The sequence below is a fragment of the Equus caballus genome, chromosome 10, assembly GCF_041296265.1.
Source record: "Equus caballus isolate H_3958 breed thoroughbred chromosome 10, TB-T2T, whole genome shotgun sequence".
Lineage (NCBI taxonomy): Eukaryota > Metazoa > Chordata > Mammalia > Perissodactyla > Equidae > Equus > Equus caballus.
In genome coordinates, this window is record NC_091693.1 from 9893417 (window position 1) to 9917940 (window position 24524).

General features: G+C 58.5%; 4 protein-coding genes across 8 annotated transcripts; 2 read left to right on the plus strand and 2 right to left on the minus strand.

The window, feature by feature from the left end:
* Positions 1 to 6: 6 nt before the first annotated feature.
* NFKBIB (NFKB inhibitor beta) lies at positions 7 to 8254 on the plus strand. The gene is made up of 6 exons (XM_001497571.6): positions 7 to 289; positions 5671 to 5776; positions 5858 to 6191; positions 7106 to 7194; positions 7292 to 7555; positions 8107 to 8254. The coding sequence occupies exons 1-6, from the start codon at positions 111 to 113 to the stop codon at positions 8200 to 8202; spliced, it is 1068 nt and encodes a 355-aa protein (XP_001497621.1). The 5' UTR covers positions 7 to 110; the 3' UTR covers positions 8203 to 8254.
* Positions 8255 to 8360: 106 nt separating this feature from the next.
* Positions 8361 to 10879, minus strand: CCER2 (coiled-coil glutamate rich protein 2). The gene is made up of 5 exons (XM_070224385.1): positions 10673 to 10879; positions 10390 to 10430; positions 10171 to 10258; positions 9330 to 9874; positions 8361 to 8687 (listed from the first exon to the last, which is right to left on the minus strand). The coding sequence occupies exons 1-5, from the start codon at positions 10752 to 10754 to the stop codon at positions 8598 to 8600; spliced, it is 846 nt and encodes a 281-aa protein (XP_070080486.1). The 5' UTR covers positions 10755 to 10879; the 3' UTR covers positions 8361 to 8597.
* Positions 10880 to 12387: 1508 nt separating this feature from the next.
* On the minus strand, positions 12388 to 21886 carry SARS2 (seryl-tRNA synthetase 2, mitochondrial). Of its 3 annotated transcripts, none has more exons than XM_023649680.2 (16): positions 21596 to 21886; positions 18902 to 18997; positions 17447 to 17476; positions 16726 to 16866; positions 16593 to 16647; positions 16280 to 16343; positions 15963 to 16068; positions 15209 to 15256; positions 14857 to 14965; positions 14503 to 14548; positions 14332 to 14419; positions 14143 to 14252; positions 13293 to 13386; positions 13100 to 13195; positions 12933 to 12998; positions 12388 to 12845 (listed from the first exon to the last, which is right to left on the minus strand). In XM_023649680.2, exons 1-16 carry the CDS (start codon positions 21860 to 21862, stop codon positions 12708 to 12710), a joined length of 1554 nt encoding a protein of 517 aa, XP_023505448.2. In that variant the 5' UTR covers positions 21863 to 21886; the 3' UTR covers positions 12388 to 12707. The 3 variants fall into 3 exon arrangements, with proteins under 3 accessions (XP_023505448.2, XP_070080484.1, XP_070080483.1); XM_070224383.1 differs by lacking the exon at positions 21596 to 21886 and adding an exon at positions 21166 to 21536; XM_070224382.1 differs by lacking the exon at positions 21596 to 21886 and having other exon boundaries at positions 14857 to 14961; positions 18902 to 19264.
* On the plus strand, positions 21671 to 24522 carry MRPS12 (mitochondrial ribosomal protein S12). Of its 3 annotated transcripts, none has more exons than XM_023649687.2 (3): positions 21671 to 22135; positions 22434 to 22501; positions 23705 to 24522. In XM_023649687.2, the coding sequence occupies exons 2-3, from the start codon at positions 22453 to 22455 to the stop codon at positions 24073 to 24075; spliced, it is 420 nt and encodes a 139-aa protein (XP_023505455.1). In that variant the 5' UTR covers positions 21671 to 22135; positions 22434 to 22452; the 3' UTR covers positions 24076 to 24522. The 3 variants fall into 3 exon arrangements, with proteins under 3 accessions (XP_023505455.1, XP_001497661.1, XP_023505456.1); XM_001497611.5 differs by having other exon boundaries at positions 21927 to 22144; XM_023649688.2 differs by having other exon boundaries at positions 22082 to 22139.
* The last annotated feature ends 2 nt before the right edge of the window (positions 24523 to 24524 follow it).

Sequence of the window (24524 nt, forward strand, 5' to 3'; positions counted from 1 at the left end):
GATTCAGGGGGCGGGTTGGGGAATTCCCCGCAGGGCGGAAACGCCAGACCTCCAGGTAGAGCCCAGCATCAGGCGGGCGGCCGCTGGGGGCCCCTGAGGATTCGGGGGCCATGGCCGGGGTCGCGTGCTTGGGGAAAGCTTCGGACGCCGACGAATGGTGCGACAGCGGCCTGGGCTCTCTGGGTCCGGACGCGGCGGCCCCCGGGGGACCGGGGCTGGGCGCGGAGCTGGGCCCGGGGCTGTCGTGGGCGCCCCTCGTCTTCGGCTACGTCACTGAGGATGGGGACACGTGAGTGAACCTTAGGTTGTCTACCCCGGCCCTAGGATCCGACTTCTGATTCCCTGTTAGTCTCTGATCCCGGCTTCCCAACCTCTCACTCCTAAATCTGATTCCGATGCTTGACTTCCTGACCTCTAACCCCCAAGTCCTAACCTTTAATGAAACCAATTTCCTCTCCAGCTTTGATCGTAATCCAGTCATGTCTGACCTTCCTTGAACTCTGGCTCTCAGAGTTCCACATCCCTATCCATTGATCTCTAAACTCGATTTGACCCTCCTGACCCCAGTCCTGAGACCGTTGTTAAAACTGTAGCTCAGGAAGGCTCCTCTTGACCTCTAACCTCCAAATACGGTCTGTGCTCCTGAGCTCTTGATTTATGACCCTTAGATTTTGATTTCCCAATTCATACTTGACCTTTGACTCTAAGATCCCACCTTCTGAGCTCTAGTTTTCAAATCTTACATTCAAAGAGAAAATATAAACTCCATGACAGCAGACATTCCTGTGTTAAACAAATATTTATCAAACTCGACCATGTTCCAGGCCGTGTTTGAGGTGCTGGTGATATGGCACCTGAAGGAAAAAGACAAAAACCTGGGGAGCGTCCATTCTAGCGAGGGTGTGTGGATGGCCAGAAGGACAGACAGACTGAGAGAAAGACAGGAAGAAAGAGAGAGAGAAAGAAAGAAAGGGAGACAGAGAGAAAGAAAGACAGATGGGCAAGAAACAAAGAAAGAGGAAAGAAAGATGGGGAGAAACTAAGAAAGAAAGAAATGAAAGAAGAAAAAGAAAGAAGTATGGTTTGTCAGAAAGTAGTACGTTCTCTGGAGAAAAATAAAGCAGGAAAATGAGACAAGCAGACTCTCTGGCCAGACGAGCAGTCCAGGGACAAGGAGCAGCGGTGGTAAGGGCCCAGGAGGGGGTTGTCCCTGCGTTTGTGTGTTGTCTTTACTTCTGTATCCCCATAGGAAGACTCAGTAAGTGTTGATCTTCTCAAAGAGCCAGATTTGGTTTCATTACTTTTCTCTCTTTTTTTCTCTTTCTATTTCATTGATCTCTGTTTTGACTTTCATTATTTCTTTCTTCTGCTTCCTTTGGCTTTAATTTGTTCTTCCCTTTCTAGTTTCTTAAGGTGGGAGCTGAGGTCATTGATCTGAGACCTTTCTTCTTCTCTAATAAAGGTATTGTGTGCTGTAAATTTCCCCGAGCGCGGCTTTAGCATAGCTCACAAATTCTGATACGTGTGTTTTTAGTTTCTGTTAATTCAGTATACTCTCTAATTTCTCTTCTGAGTTCTCCTTTGGCCGGTGGATTATTTAGAGGTATGTTATTTAGTTTCCAGATATTCGGGGAACTTTCTAAATATCTCTCTTTTATTGATTTTAAATTTAATTCCATTGTGGATAGGGAACATACTTTGACTGGAATCCTTTTAAATTTATGGAGACTTGTTTTATGGCTCAGAATGTGGTGTGTGCGCTTGAAAGCAGTGTGTGTTCTGCTTTCGTGGAGTGTAGTGTCTGCTATATGTCAGTTAGAGGTCGTGTTGGTTTGTAACGTTGTTCAAGTCTGTCTCCTTGCTAATGATTTTGTCTCCTTGTTCTTTCACCTATTGAGAGAGGGGTGTTGAAATCTCCAACAGTAATCGTGGATTTGTCTATTTCCCCTTGAAATTCTATCAGGTTTTGCTTCATGTAATTTGATGCTCTGTTATTAGGGTCACATATGTTTAGGATTATTATGTCCTCTTGATTAATTGATCTCTTTATCCTTATGAACTAACCTTCTTTATCCCTGGTAATAGTCCTTGCTTTGAAATCTATTTTTTCTGATATTAAAATACTCCTGCTGTCTTTTGGCTGACTGGTGGTATATCTTTTCCCACCCTTTTATTTTTAACCTATTTTTTTTAATATTTATATTTCAAGAGTGTTTCTTCTAGGCAGCATGGAGTTAAGTTTTACTTTTTAAGTCAATCTGACAATTTCTTCCTTTTAATTGGAGTGTTTAGACCATTTACACTTAATTTAATTATTGATATGGTTATGTTTATCATATTGTTAGTCATTTTCCACTTTTCTCTCCCTTGTTTCCCTTTTCCCATTTTTCTGGCTTCTTTTGGAACGAGCAAATTTTATTCCCCTGTATTTCTTCTGTTGGCTTATCAGTTTTAACTGTCTGTTATCTTAGCGGTGGCTTTGAAAGACGAGGGTTGGCAAACAGTGGCCTCCAGCCAGCCACTTGCTTCTGGATGGCTATGAGCTAAGAATGGTTTTTACGTTTTTAAATGGTTGAAACCAATAAAAAGAAGAATATTTTGTGGCAAATGAAAATTATAGGAAATTCTAATTAGTCTCCATAAGTAAAGTTCTGTTGGAACAGAGCCACACTCGTTCATCGACATATTGCCAATGGCTGCTTTTCCATGACAACAGCAGAGTTGAGTAGTACAAGAGAGACCTTGTGACCCACAAAGCCTAAAATATTTACCTGGGCCCTTACAGAGAAAGTTTGCCGGGGCTGGCCCGGTGGCAGAGTGGTTGAGTTCACGCTCTCTGCTTTGGTGGCTGGGGGCTCACAGATTCGGATCCCAGGCACAGACCTAGCACCGCTTGTCACGCCATGCTGTGGCAGCATCCCACATACAAAATAGAGGAAGATGAGCACAGATGTTAGCTTAGGGCCGATCTTCCACACGAAAAAAAAGAAAAAGTTTGCTGACCCCTGCTTTAGGGCTTATAGTACAGCTTTAACTTATTATGGGCTGCCTTCAAGTGATGTTACACCACTTTGCATAGAGTAAAAGAACCTTAGAATAATGTATTTCCTTTTTTTTTTTAAAGATTTTATTTTTTTCCTTTTTCTCTCCAAAGCCCCCCAGTACATAGTTGTATGTTCTTAGTTGTGGGTCCTTATAGTTGTGGCATGTGGGACACTGCCTCAGCGTGGCTTGATGAGCAGTGTCATGTCTGCGCCCAGGATTTGAACCGACGAAACACTGGGCCACCTGCAGCAGAGCGCGCGAACTTAACCACTCAGCCACGGGGCTGGCCCCAGAATAGTGTATTTCTATTTGTCCCCTCCTGGCCTTTATGCAATGTTGTCATACATTTTACTTGTATGTATGTCATAAGCTCCACTAAATATTTTTATTATTTTTGCTTAAACAGTCAATTATTTCTTAAAAGTTGTCTTCTAAAGAGACTTAGACACTAAGAGAAAAAACATGTATTTACTCCTATAGTTACTATTTCTGGTGTTTTTTATCCTTTTGTATAGATCCGTTTTTCCATCGGAGAGCATCTACCTTTTGCTGGCAGAGTTCCTTTAACATTTCTCGTGGTGTGGGTCTGCTGAGTTCCTTCAGCTTTTGTGTATCTGAAAACACTTTATTTTGTCTTTGTTTTTAGAAGATATTTTTGCTGGGTTAAAGAATTCTAGGTTGGCCGTCTTTGAGTACTTCCAAGATGTCGCCCTACTGTGTTCTCTTGCATTATTTCCCGCGTGAAATCAGTTGTCATCCTTATTTTTATTCCCCTGTACTTAAGGTATCTTTTTCTCTGGCTGCCTTTAAGATCTTTATCTTTCTCACTGATTTTGAACAGATTTTTTATCACGGGCGTTGATGTAGTTTTCTTTGTATTTCTTGTTCCTGGGAGTCATTGAGCTTCTTGGATCTGTGGGTTCATAGTTTTCACCAAATTTGGAAAATTTCCAGACATTGTTTCTTCAGTTATTTTGTCTAACCCTCTCCTCCTTTAGGGACCTCAGTTACAAATATATTAGGCTGGGGCTGGCCCGGTGGCGCAGCGGTTAAGTTTGCATGTTCCACTTCGGTGGCCCGGGATTCGCCAGTTTGGATCCCGGGTGTGGACGTGGCACCACTTGTCAAGCCATGCTGTGGCAGGCGTCCCACATATAAAGTAGAGGAAGATGGGCACGGATGTTAGCTCAGGGCCAGTATTCCTCAGCAAAAAAGAGGAGGATTGGCAGCAGATGTTAGCTCATGGCTAATCTTCCTCAAAAAACAAACAAACAAAAACCCCACAAATATATTAGGCGGCTTGAAGTTGTCCCACAGCTCACTGATGTTCTCTTCATTTTGAAATATTCTCCTTGTGTTTCTTTCTGGGTAGTTTCTATCATGAAGTCTTCAAGTTCATTAATCCTTTCTTCTGCAGTGTACAACCTGTTGTTAACCCCATCCCGTATATTTTTCATTTCAGGCACTACAGTTTTTATCTCTGGGAGTTCAATTTGAGTCCTTTTCTTTTATCATCCATGTCTCTACTTAACTTTTTGAATGTATGGGACACAGTGATAATGAATTGTTTTACTGTTTGTTCGCTAATTCTAACATCTGGCTCGTTTCTGGGTCAATTTCAACGGATTGATTATTCTCATTATGGAGCATGTTTTCCTGCTTCTTTGCATGCTGATAATCTCCGATTAGCTGCCAGGCATTGTGGATTTTACCTTCTTAGGCTGGATATCTTGTATTCCTATAAATAGTCTTACCTGTTATTCTGGGGTGCAGTTACAATACTTGCAAGTAGCTTGATTCTTTTGGGTTTTGCGTTTATGATTTGTTAGGTGGGTCCTGAGCAGTGGTCCATCTAAGACTCATTATTCCCCACTACTGAGGCAAAACCTTCCTGAATATTCTACCCAATGTCCTGTGAATTATGGGTCTTTCCTAGACTGGCTGGTGGGAACAGGGTATTCCTGGCCCCGTGTGAGCAATGGGCATGGTTCTCTAACCCTTTTGGGTGGTTTTTCCCCCAGAGTGGGGTATTTCCTTATACCCGCGCACCGATCAGTGTTGTCCTCAGTACTCAAGAGTCCCCTCTGCAGATCTCTGGGGTCTCTCCCTGTGGGGTGCTCTCCTCTCGGGGTCTCTGCTCTATGACTCTAGCCGCCTTGCTCTCCCCAGACTCAGCTCCACCTCCTCACCTCGGGCAGTCTGCTGGGCCCTGGCGGGGTTCCCCCTCACTGCTCTGTGGCTTGGAAACTGTCACCACAGTGAGCCGTGCCAGTCCGTCAGAGGACTCATCTCACTTGTTTCCTCTCTCTCAGGGATCATTTTCATTCATCGAGTGATGTCCAGTATCTTGAAAACTGTTGTTTCATAAACTGTATCTTGTCTGATTTTTTTGAGGGAAATCTAGTCCGGTGACTTCATCTTGGGAGGAAGTAGAAGTCCCACTTAATAAATATTGATTAAACAAATTTGCTGGGTTGACTCAGACCTGCCCCTCCCAGATTCCTGACAACTGCTTCCAGAACTGTGGTCACAGTGCCTAGCACACAGTCGGTGCTCCATGTTTGTTGAGTGAAGAAACACGAGAGTACTTGACCTCTTGCCTCTGACCCCAGTCTTTGTCCTCAGGGCGCTGCACTTGGCTGTCATTCATCAGCATGAACCCTTCCTGGATTTCCTCCTGGGTTTTGCGGCTGGCACTGAGTACCTGGACCTGCAGAATGACCTGGGCCAGGTGAGCCACCGGGGGACAGTGTCGGTCTTGGGGGCCAGGATTCTCAGTGTGGCCCCTAACCCCTTCCCTCTGCTCCTGCAGACAGCCTTGCACCTGGCAGCCATCCTGGAGGAGGCATCCACGGTGGAGAAGTTGTATGCAGCAGGCGCCGGCTTGCGCGTGGCAGAGCGTGGGGGCCACACGGCGCTGCACTTGGCTTGCCGTGTGGGGGCACACGCCTGCGCTCGTGTGCTGCTCCAGCCTCGCCCCCGGCGCCCCCGGGGAGCCCCCAGCACCTACCTCGCTCAGGACCCCGACCACACCCCCAACACTGACCATACTCCTGTTGCCTTGTACCCCGACCCCGACTTGGAGAAGGAAGAGGATGAGAGCGAGGAGGACTGGAAGCTGCAACTTGAGGCTGAAAACTATGAGGGTGAGGTCTCCAGTCCCCGGGCAGGGGCCAGGCTCCCAGGCAGGACAAGAGCACCGGCTCTTAGCTCAGCTCTCCTGGCTCAAGACCCAGCCCCTTGGGAAGGAATCCTGAGGCGTCAGGGACCCACGCATCACGAACAAGGACTCCCACCCTGGCCCTGGATTAATAGGAATGGACATGTGGGACCCAGGACTCCCAACTGGGGGTCCCAGACCAGCTGGACCCAGACCTGTCACCCGTGAGCCTAGAGCTACGATCTGATTGTTAGGCCGGGGCTCCCCAGCTGGAAGGCACAACTCACCCTGCAGGCCCCTCGGCCCCCCACAGGTCCTTGCCCACCCAGGACGAGGGAACTCAAGGCCCAGGCCTTCTGTGAAACTTTGGCAGCCCGTGTTCCCAGAAATTGACACTGGCTTCAGGGACAGCCATCGTCAGCCAGGTCTCATAGGAAAAACGACCCCGTCTACCCAGGGCCCTGGCATCTGAGTCTGAGCTCCCCCATCTCTAAGCCCAGCTACCTGGGACCAGGCCCTTCCACGAGGAGACTGAGATCACCCAGGACCCAGTGTTCAGGGCCCATCCCACCCCTCAAGGTCACAGGCCCTTCAACTACTCAGTTGGGGGCAAGTCCTTCGTGAAGTAAGACCAGAGACTCAGGTCTCTTGGCCCCGAGATCCTGGCCTCCCGTCCAGAGACCCCAGGCTCCTCACCCATAGTCCCAATCGCCCCCCACCCCAGGCAGTGGCAGTTCCAGCACTTTCCAGACCACCCGAGACTTAGGCATTTGGGATGCAGGTGCCTCTTTGCCATACCCAGGAGCTCAGGAGCCAGACCCCAAACCCTCAGGCCACAAAGCCCTCCCCCAGGATCATGGCATTGCCTCCATCATCTGACACCAGTCACTTTGTCCCCAGGCCACACCCCACTCCATGTGGCCGTCATCCACAAAGATGCAGAGATGGTCCAGCTGCTCCGGGAGGCTGGAGCTGACCTCAACAAACCGGTGAGCCGCCCCGGGGAGAAGGTGCGGCTGGGTTGGGGCTGTCCTCCGGTGGGGGTGGGGAGCGGGCCTCCTCTGACCTCTCTGCTGCCCCTCCCAGGAGCCCACGTGCGGCCGGAGCCCCCTGCACTTGGCTGTTGAGGCCCAGGCAGCCGACGTGCTGGAGCTTCTCCTGAGGGCGGGCGCCGACCCCACAGCCCGCATGTACGGTGGCCGCACCCCGCTGGGCAGCGCCACGCTCCGGCCCAACCCCAACCTCGCCCGCCTCCTCCGTGCACACGGAGCCCCTGAGCCCGAGGACGAGGACGAGAAGCCCGGCCCCTGCAGCAGCAGCAGTAGCGACAGCGACAGCGGGGACGAGGGCGTGAGTCAGGAGGAGAGACGGGTGGCCCAGCTGGGGGGTGAGGGTAAATGGGCAGGTCGGAAGGGGGAGAACAGGCGTCTGGCAGCGCACGGAGACCGACCTTGGGCTGCTGCGATTAGAGAACTCAGGCAGCGGTGCCAGTGACATCGGGCAGCCATGATTGAGACAGGAGTGGGGAAAGCCAGCGGTGAGGGGATTTCGTTGGGGAACTCAGGCAGCAGAGGCACTGCCTTGGGCAGGGGACAAGGGTGCCTGTTGGCGGTTGAGGAATTTGGGTGAAGGCGGAGGGAGTGGGCGGAGGAGGGAGACCTCGGGGCTGTGGCTGCTGAGAACCCGCGTCAGCAGGCCTGGAGCCCCGGCAGCAGCCAGGGGACGACACAGGCCAGGGAGAGGCGACCTTGGAAGTGGTGTGGGGAGAGCTAGGAGCAGGGGCGTTGGACCAGCGGGGCCCTCGGGCTTCAAGGGCAGAGCCACCGCTCAGGGTGGGTGGAGGAACTGGGCAGCGGCAGGTGGCGGCCGCCTAGCCCTCTGCCTGTCCCCTCTGCCCCCAGGATGAATACGACGACATCGTGGTCCACAGAGGCCGGAGCCAGAACCCGCTACCTCCCGCCCCAGCCTCCAAACCTCTCCCTGACGACCCTGTCTGACCGCCTTGTGAATAGAATCTCCAGTTTAATAAAATCCCAGTTCTGCCAGCCAGAGTGCGGACGGCCGGGCGCCTTCCCGGGCCTCTGGTTCATTCCCGGGCCTCTGGTTCATTCCCGGGCCCTGGCCCTCGGAAAGCAAGTCCCTCACAGTCCGCCTGGGTGGTTTTCTCTGCGCTTTATTCACTGGGAAGGGTTGGTGGGCAAGATGGGGGTCGGGTGTTTCCTGAGCCGGGCCGAGCCCAGTGCTCTCCCCAGCTCCCGCCTAGCCCCGCAGGCCTGCTTCCAAGGCACACTCCTCATCCCACTCCTGTGGGTGGGGGAGCGGGGTGGGGGCCCTGGGGGTCAAGAATCCTAAGCCATTGGGTGTGTTGGGAAGGAGGACGTGAGGTCGGGGGTCAGCCCGCCCTCTGGAGCTCCTCCCCCAACATCGCCGCCGCCTCCTTCAGCTCTTCTCTGACATGCTCCAGCCGCTCCATCTCACGCTCCTGCTGGGATCAGAAACGGGGTGGTCAGCGCCCACCGTTAAGGGTAGGCCTCCTCAGTGGTCACCCGTGACCATGTCTGTCCACACAATGGTAGCCAGCAGTGGTCGTCCTGGATGGCAGTGGTGGCCCTAGCAGTCACCACGACCCTGGAAGAGTTATGTTGGCCAACACGTGAGGCCTGTGTTGACTCCGGAGCCAAAAGCAGCAGACGTGGGCCTAGCCGGGGTGCCCACCCGGAGGCCATGGCCCATTAGCGATGGGACGGCCCCTGTGGCTACTGCCACCAATCGTGGTGACATCTTACATTCCATGACCCAGCGATGGTTCTATAGTTCCGTGAACCAGGCATGGCGGCTGCTTTCCATGCGGCCAACTGGCTTGTTTTGGACTAGCAGTGGTGGCTAACTTGGACGCGTCTGTGCCATAACGGCAGCCATCGTGGTTACTGGAATCCAGTACGGAAGCCGTCTTGGTCAAGTAGAGGCCCTGCTTGGATGTTGCTACCTAGTCCTGGCATCATCCTGGTCACCGTGACCCACTCGTGGTGGATCTCGCTGTTTACGGCCCAACCCTGGTAGCCGTTGGGTAGCAATCCCACTGACATTTGGTCCACCCTGCGCCCCCACTGCCTCCTCCGCTCACCTCCTTCTCCAAAGCCTCTTCCTTCTCCTCCTGCTTGGCCTCAGCTTCCGGCTGGCGGAGGTGGTAGTGGTGCGGCGAGTCCTCGGGCCTCTCTCCTCCCCGCCCCCGGGCCCCCTGCCACAGGCCGCGGCCCCCACCCAGCACCTGCACACCCTTCTCTTCCGCCTCGAACTGGGCCGTCTCCTCGTCACTGGCCTGCTCTGCCACCCGCTGCCGGGGCCCCCCTCCACCCTCTAAATGCCGCTTCCACGGGCCCTCGGAGGTGTCCAAGGGCCCCCTCTTCTTTTCCTTTTCCTCCTCCTCCTCTTCCTCCTCCTCTTCCTCCTCCTCGCGGTCCTCCTCGTGGCGGAGCTGGCTGTGGAGCTGCTTGCGGATGACCTGTTCCCGCACCTCGGACTTGTGGGTCCTCTCTGCTGCCTCCTCTTCCTCGTCCCTCGCCTCGTGGCTGGACCTCGTCTTCCCAGCCTCCTGCTTCTTCAAGGCCCCAACCAGGAGGCCTTTCTCCCCGGTGGACACACAGCCGTGGGGCTCTGTCTCACACATTTCTAGTGGAAAGAGAGGATGCTCTCGGTGCAGCAGACCTGGAAACGGAGCTAGAGGGGTTCTGGGGGGCTGCCTGAGGCCCCACAGGGGGACTGCCAGCACTGGGAGAGGACATTCTCTGCCCCGCTCCCGTTCCTCTGCAGGGAGCCCAAGGGTGGGGCTGGGGCCCCAGCTCCATCAGGCTGGACCCACTGGGCAGTGCTGTGCCAGCCCAGGCAGGAGGGCTCTGGAGTGAGAAGAGGACCCCTTCCTCCAGGTGGCCCTGGGCAGACCCCTGGGCGCGGCAGGGGCTCCTTACCCTTGTGGAGGAGAGCGGTGCAGGGGCCTTTCTGGGCCTGGCCCAGCGTCAGCATTTCTGTGACCACCTCTGCCAGACAGCGGGTCAGCTGGGATGAAGGGTCAGAGGGGAGGTTGAGGGCAGGGCAGATGGGGGAAATGAGAACAGTTGCAGGGTTAGAGGGGAGACGAGGATCACGGAGGAGGCTGGCAGGGAGGGCAAGGGGGCCACACTCCTCACCTCCTCCTTGGAGGGTCTTGGTGCCAAGGGAGCAGCGGTGGCTGTGAGGAAGGAGATGGGGGCTGGGCTTGGACCCTCGGCGCTGTCCTCGGTGCTGATTCCAGCTCCAAGGGCCGCCTGGTACCCACGGGCCCCCCGCCCCAGCCCACCTGCCAGGTGCACCAGCCCACCTGGGAGCTCGGCCCATTAAGTGTAGTCCGACTCCACTGGGTTGCACCATCCCTGCCCCGGTCACCCCACTCCCAGGCTGGCCGCCCCAGTCTCCCCGGTGTCTGGCACTCACCGGCCCCCAGCAGCAGCACCAGCAGCGGGGGCAGGGGCAGTGGCAGCAGCCTCCGCAGGGGGGCGGGCCCACAGCGCTGCATGGTGGGGCGTCGACCAGGCTGCTCAGCGCGGTGCAGCTGGCTGGGCGGCAGCTCCTTATAACCCGCCTGCGGCACCCCAGGGGAGGAGGGGATGTCACCACGGCTCCCTCCCCGCCCTTGGCAGGGTGACAGCTGCGGGACGGCGGCCTGCCCGAGACCCTCAATTATTCATGGGGGCCCACGCCCTGCACCCGCTCCCCTCTGGCTTCCAGCCCCTGGTGCCAGCATGGAGGGCTGGGGCTTCCCTCCTGGAGAAACAGGGTCTGATGTGCTTAGAGCCACACTGGCAGGCCGACCTGCGTTCGAATCCAGGGGCAGCCGCTTACAGATCAACCTCAGGCAACTCCTTCCCTTCCTTGGCCCCAGTCTCATTGGGAAAATGGGTCATTAAACCTCCTTCCTCAGGGGTTGTGCGTGGGCTCCACCACCACCAGCTGTGCAGCCCTGGGACAACTGCTTAACCTCTCTGAGACCTGTCTCCTCATTAGTGAAGGAGGGCTGGTGACCGGCTGCACAGCAAGGCGGGGAGAGTTAGATGCGTGTGGATGAGTAACTTAGGCAGGGGACTGCACAGGTCCGAGCACCTTTATCCCAGTGACTTTATTAAGCACCTTCTGTATGCCCAGCCTCTTCCAGACCCTGGGGCTGCGGCAGTGAATGACGGGCAAACACCCCTGCCCGCGTGGAGCGGACACTGGAGAAGGGAGGCAAACAGCACTCAAATACACATCATGAAGGAAGGAGGACATGACAGAGGTGGCAGGCCAGCGGGTGAGAGCGGAGAGCTGCGGGGTTACGTTGGCCAGGTGATCAGGGAAGTCCTCTCTGAGGAGGTGACGCTGGGCTAGGGCCTGAGTGATAGAATGGAGGCCATCACACAAGATCCACGGAAGATAGGCCGGGAGGGGACTAGCAGGGTAAGGCCTTAGGTGGGGACGAGTGGGCAGAGTGACACCCGCAGGGCAGAGAATGGGACAGACAACAGTGGGTTGAAGAGGACGGTGAGGGGCAGGTCATGCGGGGCTTTGTGAACCATGGTGACAACTCTGTCCTTTCCCCACAGGAGGGCTCTGAGCAGGCAAGGGATGTGACCTGACGCAGGGGTCCCCAGGGTCCCTGGCCTTGTGTGGGGGTCAGGGAGCAGGAAGACGGCAAAGAGGTCCAGGGAGGGGCCGGGACGAGAGAGCAAGGGCAGCTTCTGGAAAGACTCCGAGGGAGGAGCTGCCAGGGTTTGCTGGAGGACTGGATGTGAATGAAGAGAAGAGGGGAGGATGCCCCAAGGGTGCGGCCGGAGCGCTGGGCACACAGCTGCAGGAACGGAGAGCGAGTTCTGGCCTCCCAGAGCTTGCGCTGCCTGCTGGACCGCTGCCTGGAGCCAGGGGCCGAGGGGTGGGGTTGCAACTGGGGTCGGTGCGAGGTGCCACTCGTCCCAGAGGAAGGGGAGAGGACTCGGCATCCTCTCGGCTCCCCTGGCGGCCCCCACGCCACCCTCCACGTGCTCCGGTGGTTGCTGGATGCTTCCAGCCAGTCCCTGCAGCCGGAGACCCTTCGAAGATTAAGCACCGCCGAGCCATGGCCCAGCAGCCCGCCAGAGGCCAGGGCCATCCCCCTCGCCCGCAGATCCACAAAGGCCTTCGTTCTGACCGTTTATTGGGGACTTTCTGCTGCGCACGGAGGGAGGGACGGGGAAGGAGTGCGGAGGCCCCTCTCTCTCCTTCCCCAGCCCCAGAGCCTTCAGTCCCCAGACCGCTGCTTTCCAGTGCGGGTCGGGACCCCCAATGACAACAGGTCCCTGACTGATTCTGAGGAAGTAGGGAAGTGGGAGAGGTGCCGGAGGCCAGGGGGGGACCCTGCCATGGAGCCGACAGGAGGAACGCAGACGTCAGGAAAACAGGTTCCAGGTGTCCAGGGGCCCCTGAGCCCCAGGAAGGAGGAGGAGGATGAGCTCTCAGCTCAAGGTAGGCCGGCCGGGAGCCTGGGCTTCTGGGGCTGGTTGGGGCCGATGTACCGGAGGGGCACGTGGGTGGGGGCCGTGATCCGATCGGTGCCGAGGTAGGGCTGGAGGGCAGGGGGCACGAGGACCGAGCCGTCCTGGGGACAGAGCAGGCCTCAGGATGCTGCCACTGCCCCGGCCCTCCACCCACTGCCTCTCTGGGTGCCATCCTCCCCGCCCAGCACCTCTTGCTGATTGCTCTCCAGGAGGGCGATGAGGACGCGAGGGACAGCACAGGCCGTGGCGTTCACCTGGGGGAGACGCGTGCTCAGGGCCAGGGGCAGGCCAACGCGGTGTGGGCCTTGGGGAGGGAGGCGCTGGGGAGGGCGGGTGAGGGTGTGCGGGCGCTCACCGTGTGGGCGAACCGCAGCTCCCCGGCCTCCTCCGTCTGGAACATGATGTGGAGCCGGCGGCTCTGGAAGTCCGTGCAGTTGGACGCACTGGTGACCTGGGGGGGGGGCCGGGTGGGCTGAGAGGCTCGGCAGCAGTGGGGGGGTAGTCCCACCCTCTCTCCTACCCTGCATCCCCTGGGGGTGGGGGCTCACCTCGCCAAAGCGGCCGCGGCCTGGCATCCAGGCCTCGATGTCGAACTTGCGGTAGGCGGGGAGGCCCAGTTCCTGGGTGGGCATGTCCAGGACCCTGTCGCCGAGGAGAAAGACAGGGAGAGGGTCAGTGGGGGAGAGCTGACGGAGGAGGGGGAGTAGGAGGAAATGGAGGCGACGGAAGAGAAGGTAGCTGAAAAAAGAGGGAAATGGCAGGAAGAAAGGAGGAGGTGACAGTGGCAAAGGGGAAGAGGTGAGGCAGGAGGTGGTGATGGAGACGGTGGAGGAGGAGGAGGGGGAGGAGGGGGAGGAGGAGGGAAGGAGCCGCTGGGCGAGGAGGACGGGGAGAGGAAGGGCGGGCGGCCGAGTCTGCAGGCTGCTTGCAGGGCCATCCTCACCTTCTGGAAGAACAGCGCCCCCAGGTTTTGCAATGGGTCACCCCCAAAAAGTCAGCATCTCTCAGCCCCTCCCAACAGCTACGTGTGCCTGACTGACTGTGAGAGGAGGCGGGCTTGCGACGTCTGGGGCATAGGCCCCCAGCCCCTCCCCACTGGGGGGTGAGAGCCATGGAGGCCCATGCAGATGAGGCACGCCCCAGGGATGCGGAGCAACGGGAGGGAGGGGGCCTGGGCCTCCACACTGGGGCGTCCCCTGCTGCCCATGATGCTCTCACAGCCCTCGAATCCTCTATGGGGCTGACAGACTGACAGGTGGACATACAATCCTAACACAGGAGAAAGAGGCGAAGGGAGAGGAGGTGGTGAGGGTGTTCAAGGTGGGGAGCACCCGGCCGGTCCCCCCTCACGCCCCCTCCCACCACGCGCCGCCCTCCACCCCCGCCCCACCCCCGCACCGGAAGTGCAGGCCCAGCTCCATCAGGATCTCCATCTGAAGGGACAGGAACTCCTCCAGCAGCTGCGAGCTCTGCTCCAGCCCGGGGCCTGTCACCCCGAACATCTCCACCTGGGGCAGGGCAGGGGCACAGGGGTCAGGGGCCCTGGGCCATGGGGGTGAGCCCCTCGCCCGTCCCAGCTGTGCCAACCTTGGTGAAGTGGTGCACGCGATAGAGCCCCCACGGCTCCTTCCCTGTGTCTGTTTCCGCCCGGTAGCAGGTACTGGAACAAACCATCCTGGGGGAGCAGGGGAGGTGCGGTCAGGGAGCGGGGAGGGAATGTCACAGGTGGGGACAAGGTCTCAAGGAATGGGGCGTCACCTGATGGGCAGGTCCCTGAAGGCCACAGAGTGGTCCATGAAGTAGCCTGGGAGGAGAAGGGGACAGGACGGGTCAGCCAGGGCCCCCATCCGTCCATAGGAAACCTTTGTGAGAACCAGAAGAGGTATCCCCTCTGGCGGACACACCCTCACGTCAGGGCATGTGGCTGGATCCTCACTGTACCATTGTGCAGTAAACAACCTACACAACTGTACACGTCGACCCTGGGGTCACTGAAGATATCCTGGGCAGGCAGCTGCCCCCCCAGGATGCTCCTGGTTGTCCCCCTACAACCCCTCTTGCTCTGAGGACACTGGAGGTGTCCTTACCCCCCTGCCCCAGGCAGGTGCTTACCGGCCAGCCCCACCTCTGCCGTCCCGGCCAGGCTGAGGTCTTCAAAGCGGGAGGGGTCTATGTTGTAAATTTGGGATGGGCTGGCATTTGGTGTCATCCCACAGCCTTCCTGAGGAGGAGGCCAGGTCAGAGGTCAGGGGATGGGTAGCCTTGGCCTCCTTCATTTTGCAGTCACAACCCTTGCTCCTCCCCTGGAAGCATCTGGAACCCCCTGGCCTCCCAGTTACGGCCTGACCCCCTCCACACAGCCCCAGGGCCGTCCCTCAGGGGAGACAGGCTGGTCTCCCGGCCTGGGCCCCCAGAACCGGGCCTGACACACCCTGGGCGCAGGGGGCGGTGGGTCCTCACTCACAAACACAGCTCCGCGGAGAAGGTCTGGCACCGTCATGGGGGTGAAGCCCTGTGGGGGGAGGCGAGGGGTGAGGGGCACAGCCGGGACCCCCCAGACCCCAGGTTCAGCCTGAGGAAGGGACTCTGCAGAGGGGGCCAGTGGCTCCCCGTTGTCACTCAGGTCCATTCCACCTCAGACAAAATGGGGGAGGCCCGAGCAGGGGGCTCGAGGCTGGCCCGGAGCCCTGGGGTCCGGCGCCGGGCCCTCCTGTGGGGCCTCACGGCTCCTCACTCACATCACACGCACAGGGCAGCCGGAGCTGCAGTTCTGAAGGACAGCTCAGACCGGGTCCCTCCCCTGCATAAAGCCTTCCATGGCTCCCCAGTGCCCCCAGGAAGGGTCCAAGTTCTTCACCATGGCCAACGCCCTGTGCATTCAGCCCTGCTGGCCCCTCCACTGTCAACCGAGTCTGTATTTCCCCAATACCCCCTTTACGCCAAGGCAGGCAGTGAGGTGCAGTGGTTACACGCCACTCTACACTAGCCGGGAGACCCTGGGCTCCTCCTTCTCCAGGCCACAAGGTCTCATCTCTAAATTGAGGATAATAACAGCATCCGACTCACAGGAGTTCAACATGTCAATAATAGATGGAAAGCTCTGCAACAGCGACTGGAGCAGAGGTCCTCCCCCTCTTTCCCCCCCGCCCCCTGCCTGCCTTGAGCCTTCCGAGCTCAATGCCACCGCCTCCAGGCAGCCCTCCCACCCTGGCCCATACCCGGCGGACGAGCTTGTTGAGTGTGAAGTTGACCAGGCCGTGCTGCAGGAGGGCCCCAGCTCCGCGCAGGTAATAGGAGCGGTGGCCGGACACGTGGGACAGGCGCCTGGGGGACAGACGGGCAGACAGGCGGGGGTGTGTGGGCCAGGGCTGGCGGGGGCAGAGGCCCAGCTGCTAGACGGGGACTGGGCATCAAATATTCATGTGGGGCGCGGCCCTGGCGGTCCCCCAGGCCGTGCTGAGCCCGACGGCGGGCCGGCAGCCAGCTGTTGGCGTGGGGAGGGCGGGGCGGAGGAGGGGGCCTCAAGCGGGCTCACTTCTGGCGGATGATGTCGAGCTTCTCGGCGATTTCCAGGTGGCCCCGCGGTTGGAAGGAGAACGCTGGATGTGGGTGAAAAGCGATGGGGTGAGAGAGGAAGAGAGAGGCAAGGAAGAGGGACAAGGGAGACAGACAGACAGACACACGCACACACCAGGGAGACACACAGGAAGTCCGAGGTGAGGGGAGATGTGCCCCACGGATGCCGAGGTGGCAAGATGAAGCCGCCTCCCGCACCCTGGGGGTTCCACAGGCACCAGGCCAGGCCCGGACCCCAGGGGCCCCCGCCCCCAGTGTGGGGTGTGGCCCACCTGGCTTGTCCCCGACCACATGGAGCACTCGGGCCTGGCTCTCGTCCCCGACGGGCTGCAGGAAGACAGTGGTGTCATGGGCAGGTGGCAGGAGGCGGCCCGGGCCTCCCCCGCCACCCCGCCTGGCGCTCACCACGTCCGGGTGGGTCCGGTTGGGCAGCCTCAGCGCCCGCAGGTAGAAGCGCTCCTCCAGCTGGGCCTCCCTCGGGTACAGGAGCACCAGCTCCTTCCGGATCTCCCGGCCACGAGCCCGCAGACGCTGATAGTGGGGGTTCTGGGAGTGGGGCGAGCGGGGTCAGCCCGGGAGAGGGGGAGGGCCCCTCAGCCGCTCTGACCTTGAGCTGTGCTAGCTGGACCTCTGTGGGGGACCTCTGTTGTGTGTTCTTTTGGCTCAACATCCTGAATATCCTTCAGGAACTTCCCCTCACTACCCCATGGCACGTCCATGGGAACATGACTCAGGCCTGGCCTACTGGAATAGTCAATTGCATTGGCCACAGTGATGGGCTCCAAGACAGGCACATGATCCAAGCCGAACTCATGAGAATCAGCCCCAGGACTATAGCTGGAGCAATCAGGGAAGTGGCCCTATTTGCACGGGGACCCTGCCTCTCCTTCTCCCAAAGGGAGAAAGCTGGTTGGTGAGGGAAGCAGAACCAAATATGGGGCCAGGGCCTGGATCCAGCTCTACCTGAAGCCAGCCTTTTTAGTTTCATGAATCAATAGAGCCTGGTTTTCTTTTCTCCCTAATCCTGTTTGTGTTTTCTGTCCCATACAATGGAGGAATCATGCCCGATATGGTCTCCTTGCTGCCCACACCCCACAGGGGACAGGACCCCAACTCCCTGTAGTACCTGCTGCACTTGGCTGTTGTCCTGGTTCACCTGGTAGAAAAGAGACAGACAGGGCGGTCAGGTTGATGGACTTGGGGGTGGGGAGGAGGGAAAAAAAGAGGGTGAAAGGTCAGACAGGGCCAGGCATCTGAATTCCTTGCTCTGCCAGAGCCTGGCTGGACCCTCCTCCACTCTGTGCCTCAGTTTCTCTGTCAGTAACGCTGGGAGGGGGCCAGATAATGGAACCACACCTGTAGCTCCGTTTACTGAGTGCTGCCTCGCGCCTGGCTCTGTGCAGGGGCCCTCACACGATCCTATTTCTTCATCACCCACTCTAGGAGGTTGGCAGCCCGTGACCCCCGTTTTGCAGCTGGGAAAACTGAGGCTCAGAGAGGTGGGCTGTGAGCAGGAATCTGGGGGCCTGCCACCTGGGCTTTTGACACCCTGAACCTTCTACGACCCAGAGCAGCAGAGGCAATCAGGCGGACCTGGGTCTGAACGGTGGGTGCCCTTGGGCAAAGCTCTTCCCCCGGCGCCTCGGTATCCCCATCTGTGAAAGGGGGCAGTAACAGCACCGCCCCAGCAGGGCTGTTGCACAGCCTCCCTGAGAGACGAGCCAGCACTCACTGCACAGTGACAGAGACGCGCCTGGGACGCGCGTGACCCGGGGCCCAGTGCAGACATGGTGGGTCACTGGGAGATGTCATCAGTGTCTCGAGAGGACCCGAGTGGACCGGAGAAGAGCAGCCCAAATGCCCGGGGGCAAGTCCACTGCTCCCCCTTCCCAGCTGTGGACTTGGGCCCATTTCAACCTCTTGGGGCCTCAGTTTCCCCCACTGTAAACTGGGTTTGCATGTAAACCTGCTCCCAGGGCTGTCAGCAAGGAGAGCTCCCAGAACAGCGCCTGGCGCAGGCTGACCGCCGCTGTTGTCACGATGACTCCTCAGCCCTCTGCGGCAGATGCTGGGGCTGGCTAATCGGAGACCCTCCGCCCTCCGCCCTCCTTTCCCAGGGACCCCTGACGCAGGCCACCCTCCCCGAGCCTGCAGTTCAGGATGGGGCCCCAGCTGGAGTGGCCTCCTGCTGATGACGCGGTGGGTGTGGGGTGCCTGGGCCCAGGAGATGAGGGGACTCTGCTGGAAGCTTCGGGGAGGCCCCCCCTCCTGGAAAAGGCACTCAAGCCGGGAGGTCCTTTTTCTGCCCCTGGCAGAGTCATGCGAGGAATTGCTGTCCTATAGCAGCCAGCTTGAACTTCAAGAGGGAAACTGAGTCAAATGAACATGCCAGGCAGAGCGGGAAGGAAGGCAGGCTGCGGACGGTGGGGGAGCCGCGCCTGCATCAACCCCAAGGATGCCTGAACCTGGGTGGGACAGGCGGGAACCAATGGGCGCACCCTTCAAGGCCCATAAATTGGGTTTCCCGTTCTCTGCAGCGCGGGGCCTCGCCGCCAGCCCCCACCTGGAGCCCCGTGCTCACCAGCAGGGCCCGCACCGCCTCCGCCACGGCCCCCTTCTCCTCTTCCAGGCTCTGGATCTGCGCCCGCAGCTGCCTCAGCTCCTGCCACGTCGAGATCTGGGGGGACACAGGGGCCAAAGACGTGAAGTGGCCACTGTCCCCCGCCCCGTCCGCGGGAGCCCTGCCCACCGGCCACCTGGACCAGCGGTGGGGTGAGGAGAGACCCCTCTTGGCCCCCGGGAGCCATTCTGCGCTCCCTCCCTCAGCACTGGAACTCCTGATGGTTCGCTGGGCCCACGGCTGCCCAGAATTAAGACCCTCTCCGGCCTCCGCTGCAGCCATGCGTGCCCAAGGTCCACCGCGGGCGTGAGAGGAGGTGGGAAGTGTGACCACTGGTCACCTCTTTGAAGGTAAGCCCCCATCCAGGACCTGCTCTCTCACTCTCCCTGGACTGGATGATGGACTGTGGGAGAGCCGACCAGGACAATGTCCTATGAGACTCAGAGCAAGAAGATGAAAGGACTTGGGCGCAGAGGGGCGGCACGGAGCTGAGGGCCCGCCGGCTCTGCCCCCTCCACTCTCGAGGGGGAGCCATACAGCCTCTCCCCGTGGGGCTGCCAACACAGCTGACCCTGCACCCTCCATCACAGGGGGCCAGAGGGCCGGGCGCGACCCACACCCCAGCTCCCACTGCCTGGGCGCACCAACCACCGCAGGGTCCCTCGGGGAGCCCACGTCCCTGGGCAAACCCTTGTCCTCTCTGGTGGCAGCTTTCCCTTCGACAAAACGGTACAACCACTGTCCCCTCTCCCTGGGGCTGGAAACCTGCAGGGGAGGGTGGGCCACAGGGAGGGCTGTGACTCTCTTCATGGCTCCCCCTGGACACTTCACACTCCTCACGTGCAAGAGTGACTCTAGGAAGAGCATCGCCCCCCACATCTACTCCTTCTCCTCAGGGACAGTCCCTCCCCTTGCTCCCCTGGCCCCACCCCTGGCCCATCCCCACCCCGGAGCCCCAGGCCTCCTCCTGGACATATGTCACCCCCACCCTGCAGCCACGTACCATGTCCCATCCTTTATGCCTCATGAACGTCCAACAGATCGGTCCGTCCCCATCCCCCACTCCTACCCACCCAGGTCCTGTCGTTTCCCACGAGGATCCTTGTGCCCGCCTCCCAGCCTTGGGGCTCACCCTTCCAATCCAGGCAGCATCCTGACACAGTCCCTGTCCTGCCTAAAAGCACCCACAGCCCCCCAGTGCCCCAGGAACGATCCCGTGCCTCGCTACGGCTGCAAAGCCACGCGCCATCTTCCTCCTCACACTCTGTGCCCTGAAACAGTGTCTTCAAGCTTTGGGGTGTGATCCGCCAGTGGGTTATAAAATTAATTTAGGATCTCTAAACCAGCACTTTTAAAAACCGTGGTAAAATACACATAAAGTGACCATGGTAACCATTTGTGAGTGTACAGCTCAGTGGCATGAAGTACATTCACATGGTTGTGCAGCCATCAGCACCAGCCACCTCCAGAACTTTGTCACCTTCCCCAACTGAGGCTCTGTCCCCATTAAACACTAACTCCCCATTCCCCCTCCTCCAGGCCCTGGCCACCATAGTTCCACTTTCCGTCTCTATAAATTTGCCTACTCTAGGCATAAGGGGAATCTTATAGTATTTGTCTTATTGCATTTAGCATAGTGTCCTCAAGGCTCGTCCATGGTGGAGCATGTGTCAGGATTTCCTTCCTTTTCAAGGCTGAATAATAGTCCATTGTATGGATATACCACATTTTGTTTATCCATTTATCCACGGACGGACACTGGAGTTGCTTGTGTCTTTCGGTTATTGCGAATAACGCTGCTGTGAACTTGGGTGTACAAAGAGCTGCTCAATTCTTTTGGGTGTAGACCCAGAAGTGAGACTGCTGGACCACATAGGAATTCTGTTTAATTTTTTGAGGAACCACCATACTTTTTATTTTTAATTAACTTTTCTGTGCCTTAGTTTCCCCTCTGATAACATGGGGGGAAATAATGGCACCTACTTCACAAGGTTGTTGCAAAGCTTCAATGAGGCGAATATGTATAAAGCACTTAGAACAGGGTGGCAGGGGAGTTCCAGAGAGGGCTGGGAGTCTTTGGGGTGCCCACCGTCCCCAGTACCCCAGCAGGGTCTAGGAGTAGGGTGACCCTATTCTAGCTACCCCAGCACGTACTACGATATCATGGTAACATCATCACCATCATCATTATTAATTATTATTACCCACCGCCTTATTCTCAGCACCTGGATCATAACAGGCGCTCCCTCCATCTGTTCAATAGACCCATCCATTCACTGAATACCCCATTTAACCGCCTGCCTCGTGTGGGGCAGGGGCAGGACTCCACTCTCGCTCTCCAAAGGCCAGAGGCTCCCCCGCCCCCACACCGCCGCCCCCCCATCTTCCTTGTGGCTTGAGGGGAAGCCCGGCCTGAGGTCGGATCGCAGAGCTCCACGGAGCAGGCGCAGCCCGGGTGTCTAGACAGCAGGGCCCGGGCACCCCGCGGATGACGGGCACGGATGTGGGTACCAAGCACAACACGTGCGCAACACTTGCGGAGGAACTGAAACCCCGCGCCAAGCCCGCCCCCTGCTGGAGAGCATCCTGCACGCCCTCTTCGTCCGGAAAGCGCACAGCCAATAGGCGGCCGCCGGCCGGCGCAAGCGCACTCACGATCGCGGGCAGCTCTTCCGGCCGCAGCTCCCCCTTGCGGTGCTCCAGGGCGCGCGCCGCCTCTTCCGGGCATGCGCACAACAGCTCCATGTCGAGCTGAGGGAGCGCGCTGTAGCCCTCGCGCGCGTGCTCGTACAGGAGGTTCCGGTCTCGTCTTTCCGTCGCGAAAGTTCTCCTTGGGCTCTGACTGCAGACGCAGACTCCCCGGGGCCGGAGGCTCCGAGCGCCCGCCAAAGGCCACAGGCGCCGTGCTATGGACGCAGCCATCTTGGACGGGAGACAGGGAGACACGCACCCTTCGTCCCGCCCACCCTACGTTTAGACCAATTGCAAAGCAGCCGTCCTGCGGGGAACAAGCCAATCAGATCCTGGAGGTGGGGGCTGAAGACAGTTAACTGAGATTGACTCTGTCGCTGCCCAATCGTCTTCTGTGCCCCGCCCCCTCGGTGTACGCGAGAGTCAGAACCCGCCAATCCCCGTCGGGATAACTCCCGGAAGGGACTGGAGGCCGGATCCCGAGTGTCTGCGGAACCTTCTAGGGTCGGTGAGGTCAGCGGCCTCCCCGGGTTCTCCAAACCTTTCCGGACCTTCCCTCAGTTTCCCTTTTCCTCCCGTATGCTGATGAAGGCGTTTGGGTCCCCGATAGCCTACTCAGAGCGAGGCTAGATTCACGGAGGGGCTTTGTTAGCAGCATGAGGGGTTTGTGGCTAGACTGTCAGAGGAACTGCCTTAGATCGAATCAGGAGGCCCTGAGAGTGGGATGGGGAGAATCTGGACCTTCGCCCGACTACGGCCACTGTTCCCTCCTCCTTTCTGAGTCTTTTATCCCCTAACGCAGGGACGCGGCAGGCGGCGGGATGTCCTGGTCCGGCCTTCTTCGTGGCCTCAACACGTCCCTCGGTTATGGTAAGAGGCGAGGCTGGGTGAGGGTTATCCCCGCTGGGACTCGGGCGCCTGTGCTGCAGCCCGAGGGAGTCAATTTGGAATCGGGGATGGAGACGCGATGGGTTTTGGCGGAGCGCGGGCTGCAAGGGCAAGAGCGGAGAAGCGGGTGCGCTGAGGGCTGCTGTGCGCCCCTCCGGTGGGCGCCAGCGGTTTGGGTCAATGATTTCTTCGGCAAATCATTAACTTATTCCTGCCACTAACATCACATGCCCTCACTTATTCACCCTGCAAGCGCATTTGCCACCCACCGAGGCTCACAAGGCACAGACGTGCCCCCCGCCTAGGGCATCTGGGCTAGCCTGACGTGTGTATCTCGTGGTCGCTCGGGAGGGAGACGTGATTGTGGGGCCCACGATACAGATGGGGACCCTGAAGCACTGCGAGGTGAGGCGTCTTGCTCAGGAGCACAGCACTAGGAAGAGGCTTCTAGGACTGGCTCCTCCGCTCTGAGGATGCTGCTGTAACCCGAGACATAAGGACGTGTGGAAATGGCCAGGAAGACCAGGACCTGCCCTGGATGTGGAGGGAGTGTGACATTCGGGTGTGAAAGGGCTTCCGTGCTAGTGAAGTTGCAGGAGAGCCCGCCCAGGGCCGTCACCGTCATCCCTGTGTCTCATTATTGGGGCCGAGACCCAGGAGATGCTCCGTGAACGTTGGTTGAAGAGAATGCAGGGCTGATGCAGTGGAGGAGGGAGAAAGAGATGGCTTTGCATCCGTTTTGGAGGTTCAGCTGACGACCTGTTCGCTGGGGCTGAAAGTGGATGTGACAGGAGGGGGCGCAGCAGTGACACCTCCCAGGACTACCCCGCAGGTCCCAGGTCCCAGGTCGCTGTGGGGATGGCATGAGTTCACGCAGCTTCCATGCATAGAACGGGACGCACAGCGTTCGCTTTATGATGATGTTTATACAGCATTAAAATTAATACTCTCCTTGCAGAATAAAATGAGTTAATTCATGTGAAATGGCTAAAACAGAACCTGACCCGTGGTGGTTGCTCAGTACCTGTTGTTATTCCCGTGATCTGTGAGGACCCCGGATGTAAACCAGTACACGCTTGTCAAGCGCTCGGCGCGGAGCCGACAACCCCAGATTGGAGTCACTGGTACTATTATCTGTTCATCGGCTGGTAACCCTCCTGCGCCCTCCCGGTTGTGTCTCTGCAGGCCTCGCCCTGGCGCCCCGTCTCTGGGCCGCCCGCCCCATGGCCACGCTGAACCAGATGCACCGCCAGGGGCCCCCGAAGCGGCCGCCCCCGAAGCCGGGCCCCACGGCGGGCCGGCCGCAGCTGAAGGGCGTCGTCCTGCGCACCTTCATCCGCAAGCCCAAGAAGCCCAACTCGGCCAACCGCAAGTGCTGCCGCGTGCGGCTCAGCTCGGGCCGCGAGGCCGTCTGCTTCATCCCCGGCGAGGGCCACAGCCTGCAGGAGCACCACGTGGTGCTGGTGCAGGGCGGCCGCACCCAGGACCTGCCCGGCGTCAAGCTCACCGTCGTGCGCGGCAAGTATGACTGCGGCCACGTGCAGAAGAAGAAGTGACAGCGGCTGGGCGCGCAGCAGCAGCGCCGGCAGAGTCGCCACCCGCCTCTCTGGGCTCCTGCGGGACCTTGGGAAGCTAGGCCCGCTCGAAAGGCGGCTGGTCTTGGGTTCAAATCCTGACCCCGCCTCTCCCATCAGGACCAGCATTGGGTTAGAAAAAGGCGCGTCTGCCAGCATCCTTGGCTCCCGTGTATAGAGTGGTGGCGTGAAGGACCTCTTCTGCTGGGACAGGACACGGCACTGCCACCTGCAGGCAAGGGCTTGCAATAAACACAGACCCCCAGGGTTGTGATATGAACTCCTGCTCGCGGTATTCGCCCTCTGTGTGGTCTTGGCGACTGACACCCCTCTGGGCCTCAGTTTCCTCCTCCAGAAATGAGCTCCCCTCGCAGCATGCCCTTTGTTGGGTTTGGTGAAGGTCAATAGATGCTTTGTGTGCAAAGCGCATG

What these genes read in the sequence shown, in the direction of transcription:
- NFKBIB (XM_001497571.6), top strand. Translation starts at nt 111, where the DNA reads ATGGCCGGGGTCGCGTGCTTGGGGAAAGCTTCGGACGCCGACGAATGG. An exon ending in GTCACTGAGGATGGGGACAC is followed by an intron (nt 290 to 5,670) that starts GTGAGTGAACCT and finishes CTTTGTCCTCAG; the next exon opens with GGCGCTGCACTTGGCTGTCA. An exon ending in GCGACAGCGGGGACGAGGGC is followed by an intron (nt 7,556 to 8,106) that starts GTGAGTCAGGAG and finishes CTCTGCCCCCAG; the next exon opens with GATGAATACGACGACATCGT.
- CCER2 (XM_070224385.1), bottom strand. Translation starts at nt 10,754, where the DNA reads ATGCAGCGCTGTGGGCCCGCCCCCCTGCGGAGGCTGCTGCCACTGCCC. An exon ending in GGTGCTGCTGCTGGGGGCCG is followed by an intron (nt 10,431 to 10,672) that starts GTGAGTGCCAGA and finishes CCTTCCTCACAG; the next exon opens with CCACCGCTGCTCCCTTGGCA. An exon ending in CAAGACCCTCCAAGGAGGAG is followed by an intron (nt 10,259 to 10,389) that starts GTGAGGAGTGTG and finishes CCTTCATCCCAG; the next exon opens with CTGACCCGCTGTCTGGCAGA.
- SARS2 (XM_023649680.2), bottom strand. Translation starts at nt 21,862, where the DNA reads ATGGCTGCGTCCATAGCACGGCGCCTGTGGCCTTTGGCGGGCGCTCGG. An exon ending in CGGAAGAGCTGCCCGCGATC is followed by an intron (nt 18,998 to 21,595) that starts GTGAGTGCGCTT and finishes GTGTCCCCCCAG; the next exon opens with ATCTCGACGTGGCAGGAGCT. An exon ending in GAGCTGGGCCTGCACTTCCG is followed by an intron (nt 13,387 to 14,142) that starts GTGCGGGGGTGG and finishes CCTCGGCGACAG; the next exon opens with GGTCCTGGACATGCCCACCC.
- MRPS12 (XM_023649687.2), top strand. Translation starts at nt 22,453, where the DNA reads ATGTCCTGGTCCGGCCTTCTTCGTGGCCTCAACACGTCCCTCGGTTAT. An exon ending in CAACACGTCCCTCGGTTATG is followed by an intron (nt 22,502 to 23,704) that starts GTAAGAGGCGAG and finishes GTGTCTCTGCAG; the next exon opens with GCCTCGCCCTGGCGCCCCGT.